At 47.4% G+C, this 26,735-nt stretch overlaps 1 protein-coding gene across 2 annotated transcripts in view; it reads left to right on the top strand.

Moving 5' to 3' along the window:
• NCKAP1L (NCK associated protein 1 like) overlaps positions 1–26,735 on the top strand; it is a 294,538-nt gene that overhangs the window by 62,320 nt on the left and 205,483 nt on the right. For both annotated transcript variants that reach the window (XM_089691400.1, XM_089691401.1), the window contains exons 9-13: positions 1,321–1,477; positions 6,751–6,807; positions 23,865–23,961; positions 24,228–24,337; positions 25,186–25,318. In XM_089691400.1, coding sequence (XP_089547526.1) covers positions 1,321–1,477; positions 6,751–6,807; positions 23,865–23,961; positions 24,228–24,337; positions 25,186–25,318 — 554 coding nt within the window. The remainder of the gene's footprint in view (positions 1–1,320; positions 1,478–6,750; positions 6,808–23,864; positions 23,962–24,227; positions 24,338–25,185; positions 25,319–26,735) is intronic.

Genomic DNA, 26,735 nt, shown 5'->3' with positions numbered 1-26,735 from the left:
TAAACTAGAAGTCAAGGGCATTTGTTTATTCATCTGTATAAATCCTTTCCTCTAATCAATCTGTTTTACCTTTCATAATACTGATCTGCAGCCAAAATTCTTGAAATGCGACAGTAAACCTCATTCCAGATTAGAGTAGTGGTTCCAATGGGCTGTAGCGGTGACACTATAATAATGTTGTGGAAGTGTTGCCATTTCTGTTGTCTCCATTTCTCAAAGTGAAGGGGAAACCCTCCGTTGACATCTCCTTTTTTCAGCCTCTCATACCTACCCACAGATGTTGATTGGCAGCATAGCACCTCCCTTTGTTATTTCCATTAGGAGATTACGAGAACTGCTCTTCTCCGAGTGAACACATCAAATGTTACATATTTATGCCTTTACAGCAATACTTGCTGTTAGCATACAACTCTTAAAATAGGAGGCAGGCCAAGGCATTCATTTTGGATGAAAAATGTATGTAATTTTCAAAATTTGTTTTTTTTTTAGAAAAAATGTTTTAATGTTCCTACTAGTGTTTTTTTCTGTTATATTCTGATTCATTAATTTAAACTTCAAGAAAAGTGTTAATTCTGCTCCGGGAGAAAGGGTTGATAGGACAACTTCACCAAATGTACCACAAAGATCCATTGATATAGATATGTAGGAAACAAGATGGTCTGCAGTGAACAATCTTTAGATGTAACCATTGCTGGCATGAAGTCCTTTAGCACCCAAGGCGAAAAGGCTAAAGTGAACCCGCCTCCCCTGTTAGCTGAGCTGTGAGTACTTCAGTAGTATAGGTTGCAGATTCTGCCCTTTTTATGCTTGTTCCTGCTGAAGCACCCAAGTTGGCTGCCTCTTCTGCCTACTTCTTGGACCAGCCCTGGATGTAACTAGGATATAATAGAGTTCCCATTAAAATGAACCTATCCAAAACAAGTAAATAAAAACAAATATATTTTGCATAGCACCAATTCCAGACATTAATTAAAAATGTTAATGTAATCTCTAAAATCTAAAAACAAGCCTCTGCTAATAGCTAGCTGGTCAGTCCCTGCAGCTTCAATATGGATGGCAGGAGTGTCCCATGTGATCTGTCCAGAAGCTCAGCTAGCCCTGATCTTTTCAGGCTGTCCCAGAGAGTCAAGGTCTCCAAAAAGTAGATGAATCTCCACAGAGTGTTTGTAATGGAATGAATTCTGATGCTGCTGGCCAAGATAAGAACAAACTGCACTGCAATATAAGCTATTATTTATTACCACACGTTGAGTCTGCTCTGAGATATCATTTTATGTTTTGCATTACTGTGTAGTAACATAAAACTATTTATTTTCCTAGTTGGATTTCTGTTGTCACACAGTGTACTGAGCTCTCAACAGTCTTGCCTGGAGCTGTGGAAACAGGCTCTTCAAGGATCCCACTGCATCACACTGATCCGGGACGATGTCTTGCTAATACATCGTGTTACTGAGGACTTCTTTGGCAGTTTTAAAGGGTGTGTTAAAGTGCCCAGTGAAACAATTTTTGCTCCTTAGCGAAAGTATATATTCCTCCCTAGAGAAACAGCTTGTTTCTACCCAAAAGCTCTTGCTCATTAAACTCGGCAGTACTCTTTCCCCTCTGTCTAAAAACTTCAGAATCTTGGGAATTTTTACATTGTAATAAGTTACATAGATTTATTGTGCTAAAGGCATCTGATTGGAAAATTACCATTTGAAATCTTGAAATAACTATTCAGTAAACTAGACATTGTGCAACAACCTCATTTTCATAGTCTTACCTTCATATTCTTGTCATAGCAGTTTGCATTCTGTCTTCATATGACTGTGCAGTTCAATAGGCACCAGGCATTGACCATGTTACCTAGTGCACTCCATAATCTAACACACCTGGTCAGACAATCCCCATCTCCCTTCTCTTTCTCACTACTACATGATGAGAAGTATAACCATTATTAACCTTTGCCAGCATAGAGCTCTGGAGAGCAGGAAGTATGTTTTCGCAATAAGAAATACATTTTTAAAGTGTATGTAAACCCTAACAAAAACTTCTCTTTTTTGGTCTGTTTAGTACACCAGTGGAAGCATTTTGTTATATGAGTTTAATAAGTGCAAAACAATCTGTTGAACTTGTCAGAAATTCAGGGTTTTCCTGTGTCCTCTGAGAACTTCCTATATTATATAAAAAACCCCTCCTAGTCCTTATCTTGGACCACTGAACAATTAGTCTTTAGGTTGTAAAGGTCTCAGACTAGGAGTGGTTGGGTAGTTTAACAAAAAAAGATAAGTGGGCAGGGCTGACACCACTTATGCCACAAATAGACTGTGTATTATCAGCCCACAACAGGGATTTAGAGCTGAGTGCATTTCTGGGTGATCAGCAGGTATTCTTCTGTACTTGCAGTATCTTTAATATACATATATTGGGATTTTTTTTTTTTACCAAACACATTTTGGCCTACATTTGTGACTAACTTTGAGTTTATTGGATATTTTTTATAACCAAAAATGAAAAATATTGTTTTTTTTTCAAAATTGTTGGTTGGTTGTTGGTTTATAGCACACAAAGCAAAAACCACAGAGGTGATCAAATACTACGAAAAGAAAGCTCTATTTGTGTGAAAAAAAGGACATTCGTTTGGGTACAGCATTGCACGACTGCACAATTACCAGTTGAAATAGCGCAGTGCCAAACAGCAAAATATGGCCTGGTTATGAAGGGGGGTAAATCTTCCAGAGGGCGAGTGGTTAAAGGAATAAAACACATGAAAGGTGTATGTGCTGTACACCCCATACTGCATATGATTTGTTTTTCTATTTTGCCTTGACACACTCCAAGCAAAAAGCAGTTAAATAAGGTAACATATAGCAGGACTATAAAGAAGAAAAAAGTGTGAAACCTTTTTCACACTTGAAAGTAAGTATAGCCTTGGTTCTACATCTAAAAAACAAAACTATAAGCAGAGACTATACGTCATGTGAAGGGGTCGCATCTTCTATTTAGTACTGCATCTCTACATACAGTTAGGTCCATATATATTTGGACACAGGCACAATTTTCACACTTTTGACTCTGTATGCCACCAGAATAAATTAAAATGAAACAATCCAATGAATTTGAAGTGCAGACTTTCAGCTTTAAGTCAAGGGGTTGATCATAAATATCAAGTACAAATTTTAGGAACTGCAACCATTTTTATACAAAGTCCCTCCATTTTCAGGGGCTGAAATGTAATTGGACAAATTAATATAATCATAAATAAAATGTTCATTTTTAATATTTTGTTGAGAACCCTTTACTGGCAATGACTGCCTGAAGTCTGGAACCCATGAACATTACCAAAGACTGGGCTTCCTCCTTTCTGATGCTTTGCCAGGCTCTAACTGCAGCTGTCTTCAGTTGTTCTTTTTTTGTGGGACTTTCTGACTTTAGTTTTGCCTTCAGCAAGTGAAATGCATGCTCAGTTGGGTTGAGATCAGGTGATTGAATTGGCCATTGTAGAATATTCCACTTCTTTTCCTTCAAAAGCTCCTAGGTTACTTTTGCAGTGTGTTTTGGATCATTGTCCGTCTGTACTGTGAAGCGTTGTCCAATCAACTTTGCTGCATTTGGCTGAATCAGGGCTGACAATATATCTATAAACACTGCAGAATTCATCCTTCTGCTTCTGTCTTCTGTCACATCATCAATAAACACCAATGACCCAGTGCCACTGGAAGCCATGCATGCCCATGCCATCACACTGCCTCCACCATGTTTTACAGATGACGTTGTGTGCTTTGGATCATGAGCTGTTCCAAGCCTTCTCCACACTTTTTCTTCCCGTCATTCTAGTACAGATTAATCTTAGTTTCATCCATCCAAGAAATGCTTTTCTTGATTTTTTTTTAGCAAAGTCTAATGTGGCTTTTCTATTTTTCAGGCTTATGAATGGTTTGCACTTTGTGGAGAACCCTCTGTATTTTCTTTCGTGAAGTCTTCTCTTGATTGTAGACTTTGACAATGATACACACACCTCCTGGAGAGTGTCCTTCACTTGTCTGGGTGTTGTGAATGGGTATTTCTTTACCATAGAGAGGATCCTGCGATCATCCACCACCATTGTCTTCTGTGGACATCCATGCCTTTTTATGTTGCTGAGCTCACCAATGCGATCTTCTTTCCTCAGAATGTACCAAACTGTTGATTTAACCACTCCTAATGTTGCTGCTATCTCTCTGATGGATTTGTTTTGTTTTTTAAGCCTTACAATGGCCTGTTTCACTTGCATGGACATCTCCTTGAACGCATGATGTAGGTTCACAGCAATAGATTCCAAATGCAAATACCACACTTACAGTGAAGGAAATAAGTATTTGAACCCCTGCTAATTTTGAATGTTTGCCCACTCACAAAGAAATGATCAGTCTAAAAATTGAATGGTAGGTGTATTGTAACACTGAGAGACAGAATAGCAACAAAAAATTCAAAAGAAATGCATTTCTAACAACTTATGCACTGATTTGCATGTTCATGAGGGAAATAAGTATTTGATCCCCTTCAAAAAACATGACTTAGTACTTTGTGGCAAATCCCTTGTTGGCAATCACAGAGGTCAGACATTTCCTGTAGTTGGCCACCAGGTTTGCACACATCTCAGGAGGGATTTTGGCCCACTCCTCTTGGCAGATCCTCTCCAAGTCATTAAGGTTTGGTGGCTGATGTTTGGCAACTTGAACTTTCAGCTCCCTCCACAGATTTTCAATCGGATTAAGGTCTGGAGACTGGCTAGGCCACTCCAGGACCTTAATGTGCTTCTTCTTGAGCCATTCCTTTGTTGCCTTGGCCGTGTGTTTTGGGTCATTGTCATGCTGGAACACCCATCCACGACCCATTTTCAATGCCCTGGCTGAGGGAAGAAGGTTCTCACCCAAGATTTGACGGTACATTGCTCCGTCTGTCGTCCCTTTGATGCGGTGCAGTTGTCCTGTCCCCTTAGCAGAAACCCCCCCCCAAAGTAGAATGTTTCCACCACCATGTTTGACAGTTGGGATGGTGTGCTAGGGGTCATAGGCAGTATTCCTCCTCCTCCAAACACGGCAAGTTGCGTTAATGCCAAAGAGCTTGATTTTGGTCTCATCTGACCACAACGCTTTCAACTAGTCCTCCTCTGCATCATTCAGATGTTCAGTGGCAAACTTCAGACGGGCCTGGACATGTGCTTTCTTGAGCACAGGGAACTTGCGGCACTGCAGGATTTCAATTCTTGTCAGCGTAGTGTGTTACCAATTGTTTTCTTGGTGATTGTGGTCCCAGCTGCCTGGAGATCATTGACAAGATCCTCACGTGTAGTTCTGGGATGATTCCTCACTGTTCTCATGATCATTGACACTCCACGAGGTGAGATCTAGCATGGTGCACCAGACCTAGGGAGACTGACAAGTTATTTTGTGTTTCTTCCATTTGCGAATGATTGCACCAACTATTGTCACCTTCCCACCAAGCTGCTTGGCAATAGTTTGGTAGCCCAGTCCAGCCTTGTGTAGGTCTACAATCGTGTCCCTGACATTCTTGGACAGCTCTTTGGTCTTTGCCATGGTGGAAAGTTTGGAATCTGATTGTTTGATTGCTGGTAGCCAGAAATCCTGCTGAATGATAGGGGATCAAATACTTATTTCCCTTATGAACATGCAAATCAGTGCATAATTTGTTAGACATGCATTTCTTTTGATTTTTTTGTTGTTATTCTGTCTCTCAGTGTTACAATACACCTACTATTTGATTTTTAGGCTGATCATTTCTTTGTGAGTGGGCAAACATTCAAAATCAGCAGGGGATCAAATACTTATTTCCTTCACTGTAGAAACAACTCCAGACCTTTTACCTGTTTAATTGATGAAGAAATAACAAAGCAGTAGCCCGCACCTGGCCATGAAACAGCTTTTGATTCAGTTGTCCAATTACTTTTGCTCCCTTGAAAAAGGGGGGATGGCTAATCTTAAGAGCTGTAATTCCTAAACCCTTCCTCCAATTTGGATGTACATACCCTCAAATTAAACCTGAGAGTGTGCACTTTCAGCCCATATCCATTATATAACTATAGTTTGAATATGTTTTGGTGAATACCTGAAAAAATCTAAAATTGTGCCTGTGTCCAAATGGAACTAATGGACCTAACTGTAGGTACTTCAGGTGCAGTTCAAAAAACACTGCTGTAATTTTACCAGTGGTTTTGCACTATTGCCTGTCCTCCACAGTATAAAGCATGTATTGAAAAAAAATGTCAGGATCAACAGGTAAAACTAAACATAAAGAGAGGAAATATAAATAAATATACACACAGAGCAATGACCTATTTAAATGGAAGAATTGACATTGGAGTTACACTTTAATATTCCCCATATATATTTTTCTGGCAAATTCAATCATTTTCAGTTGTTAAAACAAATGATCAGATTACGGCAACCTTCCACCAATACTTCATATATACATAAATTTCTTCCTTGCTGTGTGTTTTGTGCACAGTAGTACACTTGAAATTGAAAGTAAACTCAATCAACAGTCATTTAGAAATATTCTAAACAAGATCATGTGTCAAAGATATATTTTATTTAACGTCCATTCATGCTAAATAGAGTGTACCACTTGCACGAGTCTATTGTCTCTAAAAAAAAAACTCTTGCTGACAATAATATCTGTTTGTACTATATTACATAAAGCACTTGTTTTCAATGTAATAGCAATACTTTGCATATTCAACCCTCCATTATATCCATTTTTTAAATTTAGGTATGGAAAACGTGTGGCTGATGTGAAGGAATGCAAAGAACATTTCATGACCCACAGGTCAGTATTTCTATGAGTTCTTTTTTGTCACTCAATTTTCTTCTAGAACATCTTTTATATATCCATTTATGTTCTGAGGAAACTCACAGCAGCAAGTGTCCGCTGTTCTATCGGCAACTCAAAATGTTGAATTTCCATCACTTTATGCACCTGTGACAATGATTTCTAGGATTTTATTACATAAAACTAAATGTTTTTACAGAAGGATAATGATGTGGTATAAGGTGTGGAATCCCATAAGGAATAATCAGTATTTACATTCCTTTGTTTTAGATCAGTGGTTCTCAACCTTTCTAACGCCGCGACCCCTTAATACAGTTCCTCATGTTGTGGTGACCCCCAACCATAAAATTATTTTCGTTGCTACTTCAGAACTGTAATTTTGCAGTGGGAGGAATAGTGCCCCATCATTGGTATCAGTGGGAGGAATAGTGTCCCATCATTGGTGTCAGTGGGAGGAATAGTGTCCCATCGTTGGTATCAGTGGGAGGAATAGTGCCCCATCATTGGTGTCAGTGGGAGGAATAGTGCCCCATCATTGGTGTCAGTGGGAGGAATAGTGCCCCATCATTGGTGTCAGTGGGAGGAATAGTGCCCCATCATTGGTATCAGTGGGAGGAATAGTGCCCCATCATTGGTGTCAGTGGGAGGAATAGTGCCCCATCATTGGTATCAGTGGGAGGAATAGTGCCCCATCATTGGTATCAGTGGGAGGAATAGTGTCCCATCGTTGGTATCAGTGGGAGGAATAGTGCCCCATCATTGGTGTCAGTGGGAGGAATAGTGCCCCATCATTGGTGTCAGTGGGAGGAATAGTGCCCCATCATTGGTATCAGTGGGAGGAATAGTGTCCCATCGTTGGTATCAGTGGGAGGAATAGTGCCCCATCATTGGTGTCAGTGGGAGGAATAGTGCCCCATCATTGGTGTCAGTGGGAGGAATAGTGCCCCATCATTGGTGTCAGTGGGAGGAATAGTGCCCCATCATTGGTGTCAGTGGGAGGAATAGTGCCCCATCATTGGTGTCAGTGGGAGGAATAGTGCCCCATCATTGGTGTCAGTGGGAGGAATAGTGCCCCATCACTGATGTCAGTGGGAGGAATAGTGTCCCATCGTTGGTATCAGTGGGAGGAATAGTGCCCCATCATTGGTGTCAGTGGGAGGAATAGTGCCCCATCGTTGGTGTCAGTGGGAGGAATAGTGCCCCATCATTGGTATCAGTGGGAGGAATAGTGCCCCATCGTTGGTGTCAGTGGGAGGAATAGTGTCCCATCATTGGTATCAGTGGGAGGAATAGTGTCCCATCATTGGTGTCAGTGGGAGGAATAGTGTCCCATCATTGGTGTCAGTGGGAGGAATAGTGCCCCATCATTGGTATCAGTGGGAGGAATAGTGTCCCATCATTGGTGTCAGTGGGAGGAATAGTGCTCCATCATTGGTGTCAGTGGGAGGAATAGTGCCCCATCATTGGTGTCAGTGGGAGGAATAGTGCCCCATCATTGGTGTCAGTGGGAGGAATAGTGCCCCATCATTGGTGTCAGTGGGAGGAATAGTGCCCCATCATTGGTGTCAGTGGGGGGAGGAATAGTGCCCCATCGTTGGTGTCAGTGGGAGGAATAGTGCCCAATCGTTGGTGTCAGTGGGAGGAATAGTGCCCCATCATTGGTGTCAGTGGGAGGAATAGTGCCCCATCATTGGTGTCAGTGGGAGGAATAGTGCCCCATCATTGGTGTCAGTGGGAGGAATAGTGCCCCATCATTGGTGTCAGTGGGAGGAATAGTGCCCCATCATTGGTATCAGTGGGAGGAATAGTGCCCCATCATTGGTATCAGTGGGAGGAATAGTGTCCCATCGTTGGTATCAGTGGGAGGAATAGTGCCCCATCATTGGTGTCAGTGGGAGGAATAGTGCCCCATCATTGGTGTCAGTGGGAGGAATAGTGCCCCATCATTGGTATCAGTGGGAGGAATAGTGTCCCATCGTTGGTATCAGTGGGAGGAATAGTGCCCCATCATTGGTGTCAGTGGGAGGAATAGTGCCCCATCATTGGTGTCAGTGGGAGGAATAGTGCCCCATCATTGGTGTCAGTGGGAGGAATAGTGCCCCATCATTGGTGTCAGTGGGAGGAATAGTGCCCCATCATTGGTGTCAGTGGGAGGAATAGTGCCCCATCATTGGTGTCAGTGGGAGGAATAGTGCCCCATCACTGATGTCAGTGGGAGGAATAGTGTCCCATCGTTGGTATCAGTGGGAGGAATAGTGCCCCATCATTGGTGTCAGTGGGAGGAATAGTGCCGCATCATTGGTGTCAGTGGGAGGAATAGTGCCCCATCATTGGTGTCAGTGGGAGGAATAGTGCCCCATCATTGGTGTCAGTGGGGGGAGGAATAGTGCCCCATCGTTGGTGTCAGTGGGAGGAATAGTGCCCCATCGTTGGTGTCAGTGGGAGGAATAGTGCCCCATCATTGGTGTCAGTGGGAGGAATAGTGCCCCATCATTGGTGTCAGTGGGAGGAATAGTGCCCCATCATTGGTGTCAGTGGGAGGAATAGTGCCCCATCATTGGTGTCAGTGGGAGGAATAGTGCCCCATCATTGGTATCAGTGGGAGGAATAGTGCCCCATCATTGGTATCAGTGGGAGGAATAGTGTCCCATCGTTGGTATCAGTGGGAGGAATTGTGCCCCATCATTGGTGTCAGTGGGAGGAATAGTGCCCCATCATTGGTGTCAGTGGGAGGAATAGTGCCCCATCATTGGTATCAGTGGGAGGAATAGTGTCCCATCGTTGGTATCAGTGGGAGGAATAGTGCCCCATCATTGGTGTCAGTGGGAGGAATAGTGCCCCATCATTGGTGTCAGTGGGAGGAATAGTGCCCCATCATTGGTGTCAGTGGGAGGAATAGTGCCCCATCATTGGTGTCAGTGGGAGGAATAGTGCCCCATCATTGGTGTCAGTGGGAGGAATAGTGCCCCATCATTGGTGTCAGTGGGAGGAATAGTGCCCCATCACTGATGTCAGTGGGAGGAATAGTGTCCCATCGTTGGTATCAGTGGGAGGAATAGTGCCCCATCATTGGTGTCAGTGGGAGGAATAGTGCCCCATCGTTGGTGTCAGTGGGAGGAATAGTGCCCCATCATTGGTATCAGTGGGAGGAATAGTGCCCCATCGTTGGTGTCAGTGGGAGGAATAGTGTCCCATCATTGGTATCAGTGGGAGGAATAGTGTCCCATCATTGGTGTCAGTGGGAGGAATAGTGTCCCATCATTGGTGTCAGTGGGAGGAATAGTGCCCCATCATTGGTATCAGTGGGAGGAATAGTGTCCCATCATTGGTGTCAGTGGGAGGAATAGTGCCCCATCATTGGTGTCAGTGGGAGGAATAGTGCCCCATCATTGGTGTCAGTGGGAGGAATAGTGCCCCATCATTGGTGTCAGTGGGAGGAATAGTGCCCCATCATTGGTGTCAGTGGGAGGAATAGTGCCCCATCATTGGTGTCAGTGGGGGGAGGAATAGTGCCCCATCGTTGGTGTCAGTGGGAGGAATAGTGCCCCATCGTTGGTGTCAGTGGGAGGAATAGTGCCCCATCATTGGTGTCAGTGGGAGGAATAGTGCCCCATCATTGGTGTCAGTGGGAGGAATAGTGCCCCATCATTGGTGTCAGTGGGAGGAATAGTGCCCCATCATTGGTGTCAGTGGGGGGAGGAATAGTGCCCCATCGTTGGTGTCAGTGGGAGGAATAGTGCCCCATCGTTGGTGTCAGTGGGAGAAATAGTGCCCCATCATTGGTGTCAGTGGGGGGAGGAATAGTGCCCCATCGTTGGTGTCAGTGGGGGGAGGAATAGTGCCCCATCGTTGGTGTCAGTGGGAGGAATAGTGCCCCATCATTGGTGTCAGTGGGAGGAATAGTGCCCCATCATTGGTGTCAGTGGGAGGAATAGTGCCCCATCATTGGTGTCAGTGGGGGGAGGAATAGTGCCCCATCGTTGGTGTCAGTGGGGGGAGGAATAGTGCCCCATCGTTGGTGTCAGTGGGAGGAATAGTGCCCCATCGTTGGTGTCAGTGGGAGGAATAGTGCCCCATCATTGGTGTCAGTGGGAGGAATAGTGCCCCATCATTGGTGTCAGTGGGAGGAATAGTGCCCCATCATTGGTGTCAGTGGGAGGAATAGTGCCCCATCATTGGTGTCAGTGGGAGGAATAGTGCCCCATCATTGGTGTCAGTGGGAGGAATAGTGCCCCATCATTGGTGTCAGTGGGAGGAATAGTGCCCCATCATTGGTGTCAGTGGGAGGAATAGTGCCCCATCATTGGTGTCAGTGGGGGGAGGAATAGTGCCCCATCGTTGGTGTCAGTGGGAGGAATAGTGCCCCATCGTTGGTGTCAGTGGGAGAAATAGTGCCCCATCATTGGTGTCAGTGGGGGGAGGAATAGTGCCCCATCGTTGGTGTCAGTGGGGGGAGGAATAGTGCCCCATCGTTGGTGTCAGTGGGAGGAATAGTGCCCCATCGTTGGTGTCAGTGGGAGAAATAGTGCCCCATCATTGGTGTCAGTGGGAGGAATAGTGTCCCATCATTGGTGTCAGTGGGAGGAATAGTGCCCCATCATTGGTGTCAGTGGGGGGAGGAATAGTGCCCCATCGTTGGTGTCAGTGGGAGGAATAGTGCCCCATCGTTGGTGTCAGTGGGAGGAATAGTGCCCCATCATTGGTGTCAGTGGGAGGAATAGTGCCCCATCATTGGTGTCAGTGGGAGGAATAGTGCCCCATCATTGGTGTCAGTGGGGGGAGGAATAGTGCCCCATCGTTGGTGTCAGTGGGGGGAGGAATAGTGCCCCATCGTTGGTGTCAGTGGGAGGAATAGTGCCCCATCGTTGGTGTCAGTGGGAGGAATAGTGCCCCATCATTGGTGTCAGTGGGAGGAATAGTGCCCCATCATTGGTGTCAGTGGGAGGAATAGTGCCCCATCATTGGTGTCAGTGGGAGGAATAGTGCCCCATCATTGGTGTCAGTGGGAGGAATAGTGCCCCATCATTGGTGTCAGTGGGGGGAGGAATAGTGCCCCATCGTTGGTGTCAGTGGGAGGAATAGTGCCCCATCGTTGGTGTCAGTGGGAGAAATAGTGCCCCATCATTGGTGTCAGTGGGGGGAGGAATAGTGCCCCATCGTTGGTGTCAGTGGGGGGAGGAATAGTGCCCCATCATTGGTGTCAGTGGGAGGAATAGTGCCCCATCGTTGGTGTCAGTGGGAGAAATAGTGCCCCATCATTGGTGTCAGTGGGGGGAGGAATAGTGCCCCATCGTTGGTGTCAGTGGGGGGAGGAATAGCGCCCCATCGTTGGTGTCAGTGGGGGGAGGAATAGTGCCCCATCGTTGGTATTAGTGACACAAATGATGGGGCACTATTCCTCCCACTGACACCAATGATACTTACCTTGCTGACCCCTGCTCCAGCCTGGGCTCGCTCTCTCACTTACCTGTCAGCTGTCTTCCTTCTCTGGCCTCTCCTCTTCACTCGTTCCTGCAGCTCCCTCGATCTTCTTAGATCTGCGCGCTCTGCCACTCGGCTCCTCCTCTCCAAGCTCCACCTCCTCGCCGGTGATTGGCCGCCTGTGTGCCTCTCCTGAGCTACAGTTCCGGTGGCCAATCAGCGGCGAGGAGGCGGAGCTGTTGAGTGATCCCGGAGGTGTGGCCAGGTTACAGGTGCAGCATATCATCCCGCCCACAGATCGCGAGACAGAGCAGCGGTGTCTCGGTTCCTAAGACCATCGGAAATATGTGTTTTCCGATGGTCTTAGGCGACCCCTGGGAAATGGGCCAAAGGGGCCCCGACCCCCAGGTTGAGAACCGCTGTTTTAGATCAAACAGAAGGATGATTACTAATTGCTTTTTTTGGGTGTGTGCATTTAGATGATATTTCCTAACTTAATAAGCTCAATAGCTTTATATTTTATTGAAATATAAGTGGTCTTGGGTTAAAAATCAGTCAAATAGGCGCCACCCAGCCTTATAAAATTAGATTTAATTAGATTTAAAATTATATTTATTCTTTCAAATAGTCTAAGCCTAATTCCCCCTTTTCCTCACCATACCAAGTAAACTCCTTGCATATTCAGATCAGCAGGTGACCTGGTGTGGCACCCATGGCCTTCGATGGCCTGGAAGGCCCTATTACACTAGTAGACTATTCTCCATAATTGAAAATCTGTCTTGGAAGAGGACAGGAGCACAACCTAGTTTGGTGCACACTACATCTGAGTCACTTGCTGGGGCATATTCAAAGGGGATGGTGGAGGGTTGTTGTTGGGCCAAGGGTATTAAAACATTTTACACATAATCCTACAAGTGCTAAAACTGTGAAAAAGTTTGTTTCAGCACTAGGGAGAGCTCTGGTCTAAATTAAAATGAGAGATGCCAGCTGTTTTCCAGCTGAAATTTTCGTCAAGTGCTCATTTATAATGTGGTTAAGGTTGCGCAGCATCTGAGTGGTAAATCTGCTGTAAAACATTTTATAACAAATGCGCTGATTTATGTTTTACTTATGCACCCCTAAGGTTTGGCCAATACTTATGTTTAGAGATGAGCGAATCGAACTCGGCGAAGTGGAATTCGTTTCGAATATTAGGAAAATTTCGATTCGAAAATTAGCAGACTTCGGATGCGCGAATCGAAATTTTTCCAAAAATGGCGGCGACATGTGCGGCGACGGAGCGGGGATCTCTGGGAAGGCGCGCAGACAAGGCGCGCTGACCCATAATGCATTCATTCATGACATGTGAACGCAGTAGCCAATCAGCAGCCAGCCAGCCAGCACTGTGTAATGGTGGAGCTATAAATTGCGGCCATCTTACAATTCTCCATTTGCCTCTGGTCATTCAAGAGAGACAGATCTCTCTGTATTAGGGACACAGAATCGTTACTTAGGGACACAGAACCGTTACTTAGGGACACAGAACCGTTACTTAGGGACACAGAACCGTTACTTAGGGACACAGAACCGTTACTTAGGGACACACAATCGTTACTTAGGGACACAGAACCGTTACTTAGGGACACAGAACCGTTACTTAGGGACACAGAATTGTTACTCAGGGACAGACACAGAATTGTTACTCAGGGACAGACACAGAATTGTTACTCAGGGACAGACACAGAATTGTTACTGAGGGACACAGAATTGTTACCGAGGGACACAGAATTGTTACCGAGGGACACAGAATTGTTACTGAGGGACACAGAATTGTTACTCAGGGACAGACACAGAATTGTTACTCAGGGACAGACACAGTATTGTTACTCAGGGACAGACACAGAATTGTTACTGAGGGACACAGAATTGTTACTGAGGGACACAGAATTGTTACTCAGGGACACAGAATTGTTACTCAGGGACAGACACAGAATTGTTACTCAGGGACAGACACAGAATTGTTACTCAGGGACAGACACAGAATTGTTACTCAGGGACAGACACAGAATTGTTACTGAGGGACAGACACAGAATTGTTACTGAGGGACACAGAATTGTTACTGAGGGACACAGAATTGTAACTGAGGGACACAGAATTGTTACTCAGGGACAGACACAGAATTGTTACTCAGGGACAGACACAGAATTGTTACTCAGGGACAGACACAGAATTGTTACTGAGGGACACAGAATTGTTACTGAGGGACACAGAATTGTTACTCAGGGACACAGAATTGTTACTCAGGGACAGACACAGAATTGTTACTGATGGACACAGAATTGTTACTGAGGGACACAGAATTGTTACTGAGGGACACAGAATTGTTACTCAGGGACAGACACAGAATTGTTACTGAGGGACACAGAATTGTTACTGAGGGACACAGAATCGTTACTCAGGGACACGGAATTGTTACTCAGGGACACAGAATTGTTACTCAGGGACACAGAATTGTTACTGAGGGACACAGAATTGTTACTGAGGGACACAGAATTGTTACTCAGGGACACAGAATTGTTACTCAGGGACACAGAATTGTTACTCAGGGACAGACACAGAATTGTTACTGAGGGACACAGAATTGTTACTGAGGGACACAGATATGTTACTCAGGGACAGACACAGAATTGTAACTGAGGGACACAGAATTGTTACTGAGGGACACAGAATTGTTACTCAGGGACACAGAATTGTTACTCAGGGACACAGAATTGTTACTCAGGGACAGACACAGAATTGTTACTGAGGGACACAGAATTGTTACTGAGGGACACAGAATTGTTACTCAGGGACACAGAATTGTTACTCAGGGACACAGAATTGTTACTGAGGGAGACAGAATTGTTACTGAGGGACACAGAATTGTTACTGAGGGACACGGAATTGTTACTCAGGGACACAGAATTGTTACTCAGGGACACAGAATTGTTACTCAGGGACAGACACAGAATTGTTACTGAGGGACACAGAATTGTTACTGAGGGACACAGAATTGTTACTCAGGGACAGACACAGAATTGTTACTGAGGGACACAGAATTGTTACTGAGGGACACAGAATTGTTACTGAGGGACACAGAATTGTTACTCAGGGACAGACACAGAATTGTTACTGAGGGACACAGAATTGTTACTGAGGGACACAGAATTGTTAGTCAGGGACACAGAATTGTTACTCGGGGACACAGAATTGTTACTCAGGGACACAGAATTGTTACTCAGGGACAGACACAGAATTGTTACTGAGGGACACAGAATTGTTACTGAGGGACACAGAATTGTTATTCAGGGACAGACACAGAATTGTTACTGAGGGACACAGAATTGTTACTCAGGGACAGACACAGAATTGTTACTGAGGGACACAGAATTGTTACTGAGGGACACAGAATTGTTACTGAGGGACACAGAATTGTTACTCAGGGACAGACACAGAATTGTTACTGAGGGACACAGAATTGTTACTGAGGGACACAGAATTGTTACTCAGGGACACAGAATTGTTACTCAGGGACAGACACAGAATTGTTACTGAGGGACACAGAATTGTTACTGAGGGACACAGAATTGTTACTCAGGGACAGACACAGAATTGTTACTGAGGGACACAGAATTGTTACTGAGGGACACAGAATTGTTACTCAGGGACACAGAATTGTTACTCAGGGACAGACACAGAATTGTTACTGAGGGACACAGAATTGTTACTGAGGGACACAGAATTGTTACTGAGGGACACAGAATTGTTACTCAGGGACACAGAATTGTTACTCAGGGACAGACACAGAATTGTTACTGAGGGACACAGAATTGTTACTCAGGGACAGACACAGAATTGTTACTGAGGGACACAGAATTGTTACTGAGGGACACAGAATTGTTACTGAGGGACACAGAATTGTTACTCTGGGACACAGAATTGTTACTGAGGGACACAGAATTGTTACTCAGGGACACAGAATTGTTACTCAGGGACAGACACAGAATTGTTACTGAGGGACACAGAATTGTTACTCAGGGACACAGAATCGTTGAATTAAAGAGTATGTCAGACAACATGCAGAGGAGTGGCAGAGGAGGCAATGTTTTAGGAGCGAGCAGACGTGGCAGCAGAGGAAGGGGTCGAGGCAGCACTAGTCGCAGCCAGAGGCCAGTGCTCCCGGTGTCATCCAGCGGTCGTGTCTCCACCGACAACCCTGCCGTCATCGATTGGTTGGCTCGGTCGTCTTCCTCTTCCCAGGTCACCTCTGACACCTACAGCCAACGGTCGGTGGGTACGTCAGACACAACCGTTAGTTGGCATGGCCCGGGAGCAAGCCCACTGAAATCACGTGTCCTCTACCTGCCCCTGTCCTTTGGTGTTCCCTCACCAAGCGAAGTATCGCATGCTGTGGGCTCAGCCCCACTGTACAGTGAGGAAGAGCTAACAGAGGGCGGTCAGGAACGGGGGGAGACATCCGCCTCTTCAGCAGCCAGGCGAAGAAGTACTGGCGAGGAGAGTGGCTCGGTAGCCGGTCTAGAGACAGGTCTGTCTCCTGACCCACACGCAGCCGAGGGGGCTAGTAGTGAGGTGGAGACCCTAATTGATGATGATGAGGCTGATCGCACTTGGCAGCCTCGTCGTCATCAGGCTATTGCTTCCGCATCATCAGGAGAAGAGGGTGCTAGCTTGGCAGCGAGCAAAACAGTCGGTGGGTTGCCCAGGAGGCAGCAGGGTCGCAGCAGTGTCAGTGGAGGCAAACGGCCACGGAGTAGAGCACCAGCTCCACTGCAGCCTACCACCACGGCCAGTAGTGGTGCCGGTGTGCACGGAGGAAGTAGCAGTCAGCCAGTGAGGAGTAGCGGGGGCAAAGTTTCCTACTCGGCGGTGTGGCAATTTTTCGTCAAGCCGCCCGAGGAAGTAAACGTAGCCGTATGTCGACTATGTGGCCAGAAAGTCAAGCGTGGCCAGGGGGCCCATGTTGGGACTACAGCGTTGCGGCAGCATATGCAGCGTCGCCATTTGGTGGCCTGGGAAAACCGTGATAAAGATACGGCGGTTCTGCCTGCCCCAGCCCCCGCTCCATCACCCGCTCCGTTACTTGCTCCGTCACCCGACGTCAATCGCCCTCTATCAGCCAGTCAAGGCTCCAACACCTCTGCTGAGGGGAGTTGTCGCTCGTTGGCATCTTCCGCTCGTTCAGATGCTCCTTCTCCTGCTACTCCTCTTCACGGATTCCGTCAGCAGTCTTTCTTGGAATCCGTTTCCAAGAGACAACAGTTTGCGAGCACGCACCCGACGGTGCAGAAGCTGAACGTCCTCCTGTCCAAGTTGCTGGTGCTGCAGTCCCTCCCTTTCCAAGTGGTGGACTCAGCACCTTTCCGAGAAATGATGGCTTGTGCCGCGCCGCGGTGGAGAGTGCCAAGCCGGCATTTCTTCGCCAAAATGGCAGTGCCAGCCCTGCATTCACATGTAGAAGAGATGGTGGGCCAGTCTTTGAGCATGTCGGTCTCTGCCAAAGTGCACGGCAGCGCCGACGTGTGGAGCTGTAACTACGGTCAGGGACAGTACATGTCATTTACGGCCCACTGGGTGAACGTGGTGCCGGCACAGCCGCACCAGCAACTTGGACAGGTCACGCCGCTTTTGCCTCCACGTTTGCACGTCCTTGGTCCGGCAAAGATGTCCGCCTCTACCACCTCTTCTTCCGCCGTGTCCTCAGCCGCCACCCCCGTGCCAAGTCCCATTACCCGACCCGTCCCATTTCCGAGAAATGATGGCTTGTGCCGCGCCGCGGTGGAGAGTGCCAAGCCGGCATTTCTTCGCCAAAATGGCAGTGCCAGCCCTGCATTCACATGTAGAAGAGATGGTGGGCCAGTCTTTGAGCATGTCGGTCTCTGCCAAAGTGCACGGCAGCGCCGACGTGTGGAGCTGTAACTACGGTCAGGGACAGTACATGTCATTTACGGCCCACTGGGTGAACGTGGTGCCGGCACAGCCGCACCAGCAACTTGGACAGGTCACGCCGCTTTTGCCTCCACGTTTGCACGTCCTTGGTCCGGCAAAGATGTCCGCCTCTACCACCTCTTCTTCCGCCGTGTCCTCAGCCGCCACCCCCGTGCCAAGTCCCATTACCCGACCGGCATATCACATGTGCAGGGCGCAACGGTGTCACGCTGTGCTGCACCTGGTATGCCTTGGCGAACGTAGTCACACAGGGGAGGAACTTCTGAGTGTAATGAACAGAGAAATCGACAGATGGCTGTCTCCGCGCAAACTGAAAATCGGAACCATGTTGACCGACAACGGAAAGAACATGGTGTCTGCTCTGCGTCAAGGAAGGTTGTGCCATGCGCCATGCATGGCTCACGTGTTCAATCTGGTTGTCAAGCGGTTCCTAAAATCCACCATCCCACTGCAAGACATCCTTAAAATGTCACGTAAACTTTGCATGCATTTCAGCCATTCCTACACCGCAAAGCACACCCTCCTTGAGCTGCAGCGGCAGAACGGAATTCCACAGCATCGCCTGATCTGCGACGTTGCAACAAGGTGGAATTCAACCCTACACATGTTAGACCGCCTTTACGAACAGCGAAAGGCCATCACCGATTTCCTGATGTTACAAGCGGATAAAGGTACTCCCCTGTGTAACTTCGATGTCAGCCATTGGCAGCTCATGCGTGACACCTGCCGCTTGCTCAGGCCCTTTGAGGAGGCCACGCTATTCGTGAGTCGGCAGGACTATGGGATGAACGACGTCATTCCTCTGTTGCACGTCCTGGAACAAATGCTGTTAACAATGGCTGGTCAGGGTGCGGTAGACGTGGCGCACAGATCTCAACGCCACATGACCCCTGCGGGGGCAGGACAGGAAGAAGAGGAGGAGGTAGAGGAGGACATTGGTGCTCAGGAATTATTGAGTGAAATGGGTGGTTTTTCCACTCAGCGGACAGGAGTGGAGGAGCAGGAGCATCTGGTAGAGGAGGAGGAGGAGACAGAGGACCCAGACGCACCGTGGCAGTATGCTGTGGAGATGGAGGCAGGGAGTCCCTCGCATTCCTTGGCACAAATGGCCCATAGCATGCTCGGTTGCTTGCGTAGCGACAGCCGAATAATAACCATCAGACAGAGGGATGACTTTTGGCTGTCCACCTTGTTGGACCCTCGCTACCATTCAAAAATGGTGGCCTTTTTCACACCTGCTGAGAGGGAGGCCAAAATAACGTACTATAAAAACCACCTATGTAGTCAGTTGGTCTCTGCCTTTCTGCGCCAACGTCCATCCTCAGACACGGCAGCAGGGGAGGGGTGGGGTGGTAGGAGCAGTGGCAGCTCCACCAGCAGCGGCTGCCACAGTCTGCAGTCGATGATGAGTAGCTTTCTTCACCAGCGCAGTGAGGAAACTACTAACCAGCCGCAGCAGCAGCAGCATCAGGTGGACCTGGAGCAGGACCTCAAACAACAGGCTTGGGCCTACTTGGACAGCACCCTGCCAACCGAGGTAGACAATCCCCTTGACTACTGGGCAACGAAACTTGACCTTTGGCCCCAACTAGCTGAATTTGCCCTTGAAAGGCTGTCATGCCCGGCCAGTAGCGTGGCATCGGAGCGCGTGTTTAGTGCGGCAGGAGGTATTGTAACTCCGCGGAGGACACGACTGTCCACCCAAAGTGTGGAGAGACTCACGTTTGTGAAAATGAATCAGGCGTGGATTAGTCTGGATTTCAAACCACCAGTTCCTGACACAACTGACTAAATCCGCCATGAATCATGCCCCAAACATGTGCCACTTTCAGGTCTCCTCACACTGCTGGTGTGTTCCATTTTGTCATAGGGTGCTGGCAGATTACGGGCCTCCCATTGCTGCTGCCAGGCCCGTAATCTGCCATGGGCCCCCGTACCGCCTCCTCATGCTGCTGCCAGGTCCACAGTGTCTCATGGGTCCCTGTACGGCCTCCCATTGCTGCTGTCTCCATCGCCACACTCTGCCATGTGCCACTTTCAGGTCTCCTCACACTGCTGGTGCTGTCCATTTTGTCATAGGGTGCTGGCAGATTACGGGCCTCCCATTGCTGCTGCCAGGCCTGTAATCTGCCATGGGCCCCTGTACCGCCTCCTCATGCTGCTGCCAGGTCCAGAGTGTCTCATGGGTCCCTGTACGGCCTCCCATTGCTGCTGTCTCCATCGCCACACTCTGCCATGTGCCACTTTCAGGTCTCCTCACACTGCTGGTGTGTTCCATTTTGTCATAGGGTGCTGGCAGATTACGGGCCTCCCATTGCTGCTGCCAGGCCCGTAATCTGCCATGGGCCCCCGTACCGCCTCCTCATGCTGCTGCCAGGTCCACAGTGTCTCATGGGTCCCTGTACGGCCTCCCATTGCTGCTGTCTCCATCGCCACACTCTGCCATGTGCCACTTTCAGGTCTCCTCACACTGCTGGTGCTGTCCATTTTGTCATAGGGTGCTGGCAGATTACGGGCCTCCCATTGCTGCTGCCAGGCCTGTAATCTGCCATGGGCCCCTGTACCGCCTCCTCATGCTGCTGCCAGGTCCAGAGTGTCTCATGGGTCCCTGTACGGCCTCCCATTGCTGCTGTCTCCATCGCCACACTCTGCCATGTGCCACTTTCAGGTCTCCTCACACTGCTGGTGTGTTCCATTTTGTCATAGGGTGCTGGCAGATTACGGGCCTCCCATTGCTGCTGCCAGGCCCGTAAACAGCCATGGGCCCCCGTACCGCCTCCTCATGCTGCTGCCAGGTCCAGAGTCTCTCATGGGTCCCTGTACGGCCTCCCATTGCTGCTGTCTCCATCGCCACACTCTGCCATGTGCCACTTTCAGGTCTCCTCACACTGCTGGTGTGTTCCATTTTGTCATAGGGTGCTGGCAGATTACGGGCCTCCCATTGCTGCTGCAAGGCCTGTAATCTGCCATGGGCCCCTGTACCGCCTCCTCATGCTGCTGCCAGGTCCAGAGTGTGTCATGGGTCCCTGTACGGCCTCCCATTGCTGCTGTCTCCATCGCCACACTCTGCCATGTGCCACTTTCAGGTCTCCTCACACTGCTGGTGCTGTCCATTTTGTCATAGGGTGCTGGCAGATTACGGGCCTCCCATTGCTGCTGCCAGGCCCGTAATCTGCCATGGGCCCCCGTACCGCCTCCTCATGCTGCTGCCAGGTCCAGAGTCTCTCATGTGTCCCTGTACGGCCTCCCATTGCTGCTGTCTCCATAGCCACACTCTGCCATGTGCCACTTTCAGGTCTCCTCACACTGCTGGTGTGTTCCATTTTGTCATAGGGTGCTGGCAGATTACGGGCCTCCCATTGCTGCTGCCAGGCCTGTAATCTGCCATGGGCCCCTGTACCGCCTCCTCATGCTGCTGCCAGGCCCGTAATCTGTCATGGGTCCCTGTACGGCCTCCCATTGCTGCTGTCTCCATCGCCACACTCTGCCATGTGCCACTTTCAGGTCTCCTCACACTGCTGGTGTGTTCCATTTTGTCATAGGGTGCTGGCAGATTACGGGCCTCCCATTGCTGCTGCCAGGCCCGTAATCTGCCATGGGCCCCCGTACCGCCTCCTCATGCTGCTGCCAGGTCCACAGTGTCTCATGGGTCCCTGTATGGCCTCCCATTGCTGCTGTCTCCATCGCCACACTCTGCCATGTGCCACTTTCAGGTCTCCTCACACTGCTGGTGCTGTCCATTTTGTCATAGGGTGCTGGCAGATTACGGGCCTCCCATTGCTGCTGCCAGGCCTGTAATCTGCCATGGGCCCCCGTACCGCCTCCTCATGCTGCTGCCAGGCCCGTAATCTGTCATGGGTCCCTGTACGGCCTCCCATTGCTGCTGTCTCCATCGCCACACTCTGCCATGTGCCACTTTCAGGTCTCCTCACACTGCTGGTGCTGTCCATTTTGTCATAGGGTGCTGGCAGATTACAGGCCTCCCATTGCTGCTGCCAGGCCTGTAATCTGCCATGGGCCCCTGTACCGCCTCCTCATGCTGCTGCCAGGTCCAGAGTGTCTCATGGGTCCCTGTACGGCCTCCCATTGCTGCTGTCTCCATCGCCACACTCTGCCATGTGCCACTTTCAGGTCTCCTCACACTGCTGGTGTGTTCCATTTTGTCATAGGGTGCTGGCAGATTACGGGCCTCCCATTGCTGCTGCCAGGCCCGTAATCTGCCATGGGCCCCCGTACCGCCTCCTCATGCTGCTGCCAGGTCCACAGTGTCTCATGGGTCCCTGTACGGCCTCCCATTGCTGCTGTCTCCATCGCCACACTCTGCCATGTGCCACTTTCAGGTCTCCTCACACTGCTGGTGCTGTCCATTTTGTCATAGGGTGCTGGCAGATTACGGGCCTCCCATTGCTGCTGCCAGGCCCGTAATCTGCCATGGGCCCCTGTACCGCCTCCTCATGCTGCTGCCAGGTCCAGAGTGTCTCATGGGTCCCTGTACGGCCTCCCATTGCTGCTGTCTCCATCGCCACACTCTGCCATGTGCCACTTTCAGGTCTCCTCACACTGCTGGTGCTGTCCATTTTGTCATAGGGTGCTGGCAGATTACGGGCCTCCCATTGCTGCTGCCAGGCCTGTAATCTGCCATGGGCCCCTGTACCGCCTCCTCATGCTGCTGCCAGGCCCGTAATCTGTCATGGGTCCCTGTACGGCCTCCCATTGCTGCTTTCTCCATCGCCACACTCTGCCATGTGCCACTTTCAGGTCTCCTCACACTGCTGGTGTGTTCCATTTTGTCATAGGGTGCTGGCAGATTACGGGCCTCCCATTGCTGCTGCCAGGCCCGTAATCTGCCATGGGCCCCCGTACCGCCTCCTCATGCTGCTGCCAGGTCCAGAGTGTGTCATGGGTCCCTGTACGGCCTCCCATTGCTGCTGTCTCCATTGCCACACTCTGCCATGTGCCACTTTCAGGTCTCCTCACACTGCTGGTGGGTTCCATTTTGTCATAGGGTGCTGTATGGCCTCCCATTGCTGCTGCCAGGCCTGTAATCTGCCATGGGCCCCCGTACCGACTCCTCATGCTGCTGCCAGGCCCGTAATCTGTCATGGGCCCCTGTACCGCCTCCTCATGCTGCTGCCAGGTCCAGAGTGTGTCATGGGTCCCTGTACGGCCTCCCATTGCTGCTGTCTCCATCGCCACACTCTGCCATGTGCCACTTTCAGGTCTCCTCACACTGCTGGTGGGTTCCATTTTTGTCATAGGGTGCTGTATGGCCTCCCATTGCTGCTTCCTCCACCGCCACACTGTGGCTCCACACTTTGGTTTTGGCCCCGTGACTGCCCAAATGAGTGAAGTGTGCGGTGATTCTAAGATCGACGGCACTCATCTGCATGTCATACTGACTGACAGTATTATTTCTCTTCCCCAGCAGACTCCAAGGGCATTTAAATTAAAGGTACAGTGTTCTGCACTAATATAAAGGCTCTCTGAAGCCTAGAAACACCCTTTTATAAGTTAAATTCGCAGCGAATATATTCGCCTCGAATCGAATTTATTCCTCGAATTCGCCGAATCAGCCGAATCGAATTTTTGAATACTTCGCTCATCTCTACTTATGTTACTTAGATAATGTTTTGTTTGATCCCTACAGTGGGCAGTTTCACCGTGCCAGACGCGCATACCTCAGGTCGGCAGTGAAGGAATTAGAAACCATTTTGTCCGATGAGCCAGGACTGCTGGGTCCAAAGGTAAGGTGTTCTAGAACAGAGGTTTTCAGAACTGTTCTCTGGCTTTAACCACAGTGCATGTTTTCTGGATGTCCTCTTAACAGCACGTGCAAAATATGGCTCTTTATTTTCAAAGTAGTGCTTTATCCTTCTGTGTCTCTGATAGGAAATCTACTATGTGTTGGTCATGAGTCCCAAGGTTAGGGTTGATACCTCATGTTCTAAACCCATGAGGTTAATTATATTTCCATTTAAGTATACTGAATTGATGACTCAATTTGTTTCAGGCTCTGTTTGCTTTTATGGCTTTATCCTTATGCCGGGATGAGATTAACTGGCTGGTACGGCATGCTGAGAATGTCACGAAGTCTAAGACTCCAGAAGACTACATAGATGTGTAAGAACAACTTGACTGTTACAGTTGTACCCTGCCTTCAACTACAGTACAATTTTTCTGCAGCTGAATGTGTAGTGGGATAGCAGGGGTTCACAAATTTCAGATAAATGTATACTGAGCACTGTAAAGACTCATCTACACAGACGTCAGAGTCAAAATAGGTCAAACGTGGTATACTTTCTGGTGCTCCTGGCTTGCCTTCAAGTTGCTCAAGTAGTTGCTTTAAAAAGGACATGTGATGTGGAACTTATGTCTAAAAAAGTCAAGTGGTGATAGGAGGCATAGTCATCAATGTGGCCTGCAGGCTCCCTGCAGCTGATTTTTTTTCACCAGAACTAATTTTCAGCGCTTTGTGTGTCTGCGTAGAGTGGCCATCTTGGCACAGGAGCAGGACTGTGTTTGATTAATGTCAGACCCACCCACATGATGACTGGTGATCACTCACTTAACCAGACTAGATGTCCCTAAAACACATCAAAACTGCACGTTTAGAGTATAAGTCCACTTTATACTCCTCCTGAGTTGATTTGAGCTGCTTCTAAGTTGCATTTTCATTCATGTTGACATGTATAAATAAAGAAAAGTGTCCATGACGCAAAGATCATTTACATGAGCCCAAAGGAATATTTGTGAATATGTCTGGTGTTTTTCAGCATGAAACAATGTGCTGAGAGCAAAGACTATTTCATAATTGAAAAATAAGCTGGTACCTTTTCTGTGGATCTGTAAAAAAACTTCCTGTAAACACAATATATGTGCAAGCTTTACTGATAATATCTACTGTATGTTCTGTCTATTATGCTTTTCTTGCCTATTATAATAAATTTTTTTGCATTAAATTATTTCAGCCATATAGCTGAGCTGATGTTTTCTATGGAGGAGATCCGGATGTTAGTCAAAAAACATGTGCCTATCATGCAGAAATACCATCTCCAGTATTTAGCAAAGTTTGATGCACTGATCCTCAGTGACATCATCCAGGTATGTAAACCATTAAGGAAAAGTATATATTAAAGGTTAAAATGTACCTTCCTTGAAAATGGAAAATCTGCTTTAACCCCCCCCTGCCCATCCCCTTCCCAAATACAAATAACTTGAGGAAAACTCTTAAAAAAATAAACTCGGCTCATGGTGTCTATTGTGATGATACCATGAATTACTGTTGCCTCCTGGGAAAGCTGGGCACTTAAAATCTCATGAGAATGCACTCCCGCAATGGGCTGAAAGGGCATTCTACTAATTTACATGACTTGCCCAAATATTCACCTGAAGATTTGACTAGAAATATGAAAAAAATCCAATGTACTAATAACATTTGGATGACATTCACTAATGCAACATTCGGTTATGCAAGATTTGCCCATCAGTTGCAGACATAATAAACGAGTAATCATCTTTATTTCATTTGAAAATAATTTTGCAATGGTTTGCATATGGTTTTTGTTCATGGTGTGTGTTTTTGTAGAGTCACAAAATAGATACAATGTGAAAAAATATTTTTTTTAATCTTCAAAAAAACGATGGCATGTTTTGAATCAGAAAAGTAATTTAGTGTTATTACAAATGGGAGAGATCATAGAACAAATCTGGCACATGAACACATACTAGATAAAAAGCATATTTTTTGTTTTATGTTATTTCTTTGGTTTGCATTGGAAACTAAATCATTTTTGCAATATTGCGAGAAGACAGCTTTTTTGGTCTGTTTTTCATTCGTGTTTGTTTTTGTAGGCTCATGTTAAAAATGCACACAATTTAGGAAAAAGACCTTTATTTAATTTGCAAATAATTTTACCATGCTTTGTATTATTGTAATTATTTGTTTAAGTTGCAACCAATCACAGAGCAAAATTGTCACTTTTACCTACAGTAGATTACATAAAATAAAATAATTTTTGCATTACCAAAAGCCTTGTTTGTTTAATAAATGATATACTGTATGTAGTAGTTCAGCATCACATGTAATAACAAAATTATCCCTGATTGAATAGGCCCATAGCTGAAATTTAAAGACTGCTTCGTTCATAAAAGGGTGTACAGGTGTGGGAGCTCAGGTGGTTAATAATGTTAAAGAGACCATTCATTTCAATAACAATCTTCCCATAATTCGTTATTACTGTTATGAGTGTTATTTACCTGTAAAACCCTTTCTTGTGTAGACATCCAAAAGTCCTTCTGCTGATGCCACCATCTTCAGTGTGATGTCAGCAGCCCCAGCAAACTCAGAGTGACAGTCTATCGTATTCCCCTTTGCTCCTTCCCTAGCAGCTACATAATTGTTTAAGGAAAAGAAAAGAATAAAGTGAGCATACTTTTTCTGTGCCTTTTCCTGCAATTTTGGAGACGGTGTCTCTAAAAATTATAAATTGCAGTGTGTATCAATTATATGTTATACATT

The sequence above is a fragment of the Staurois parvus genome, unplaced genomic scaffold, assembly GCF_062004578.1.
Source record: "Staurois parvus isolate SC_StPar_1 unplaced genomic scaffold, SC_StPar_1.0 ptg000562l, whole genome shotgun sequence".
In the NCBI taxonomy this organism is placed as follows: Eukaryota; Metazoa; Chordata; class Amphibia; order Anura; family Ranidae; genus Staurois; species Staurois parvus.
Note: the sequence above shows the minus strand (reverse complement) of the source record. Positions and strands in the feature narration are given on the sequence as shown.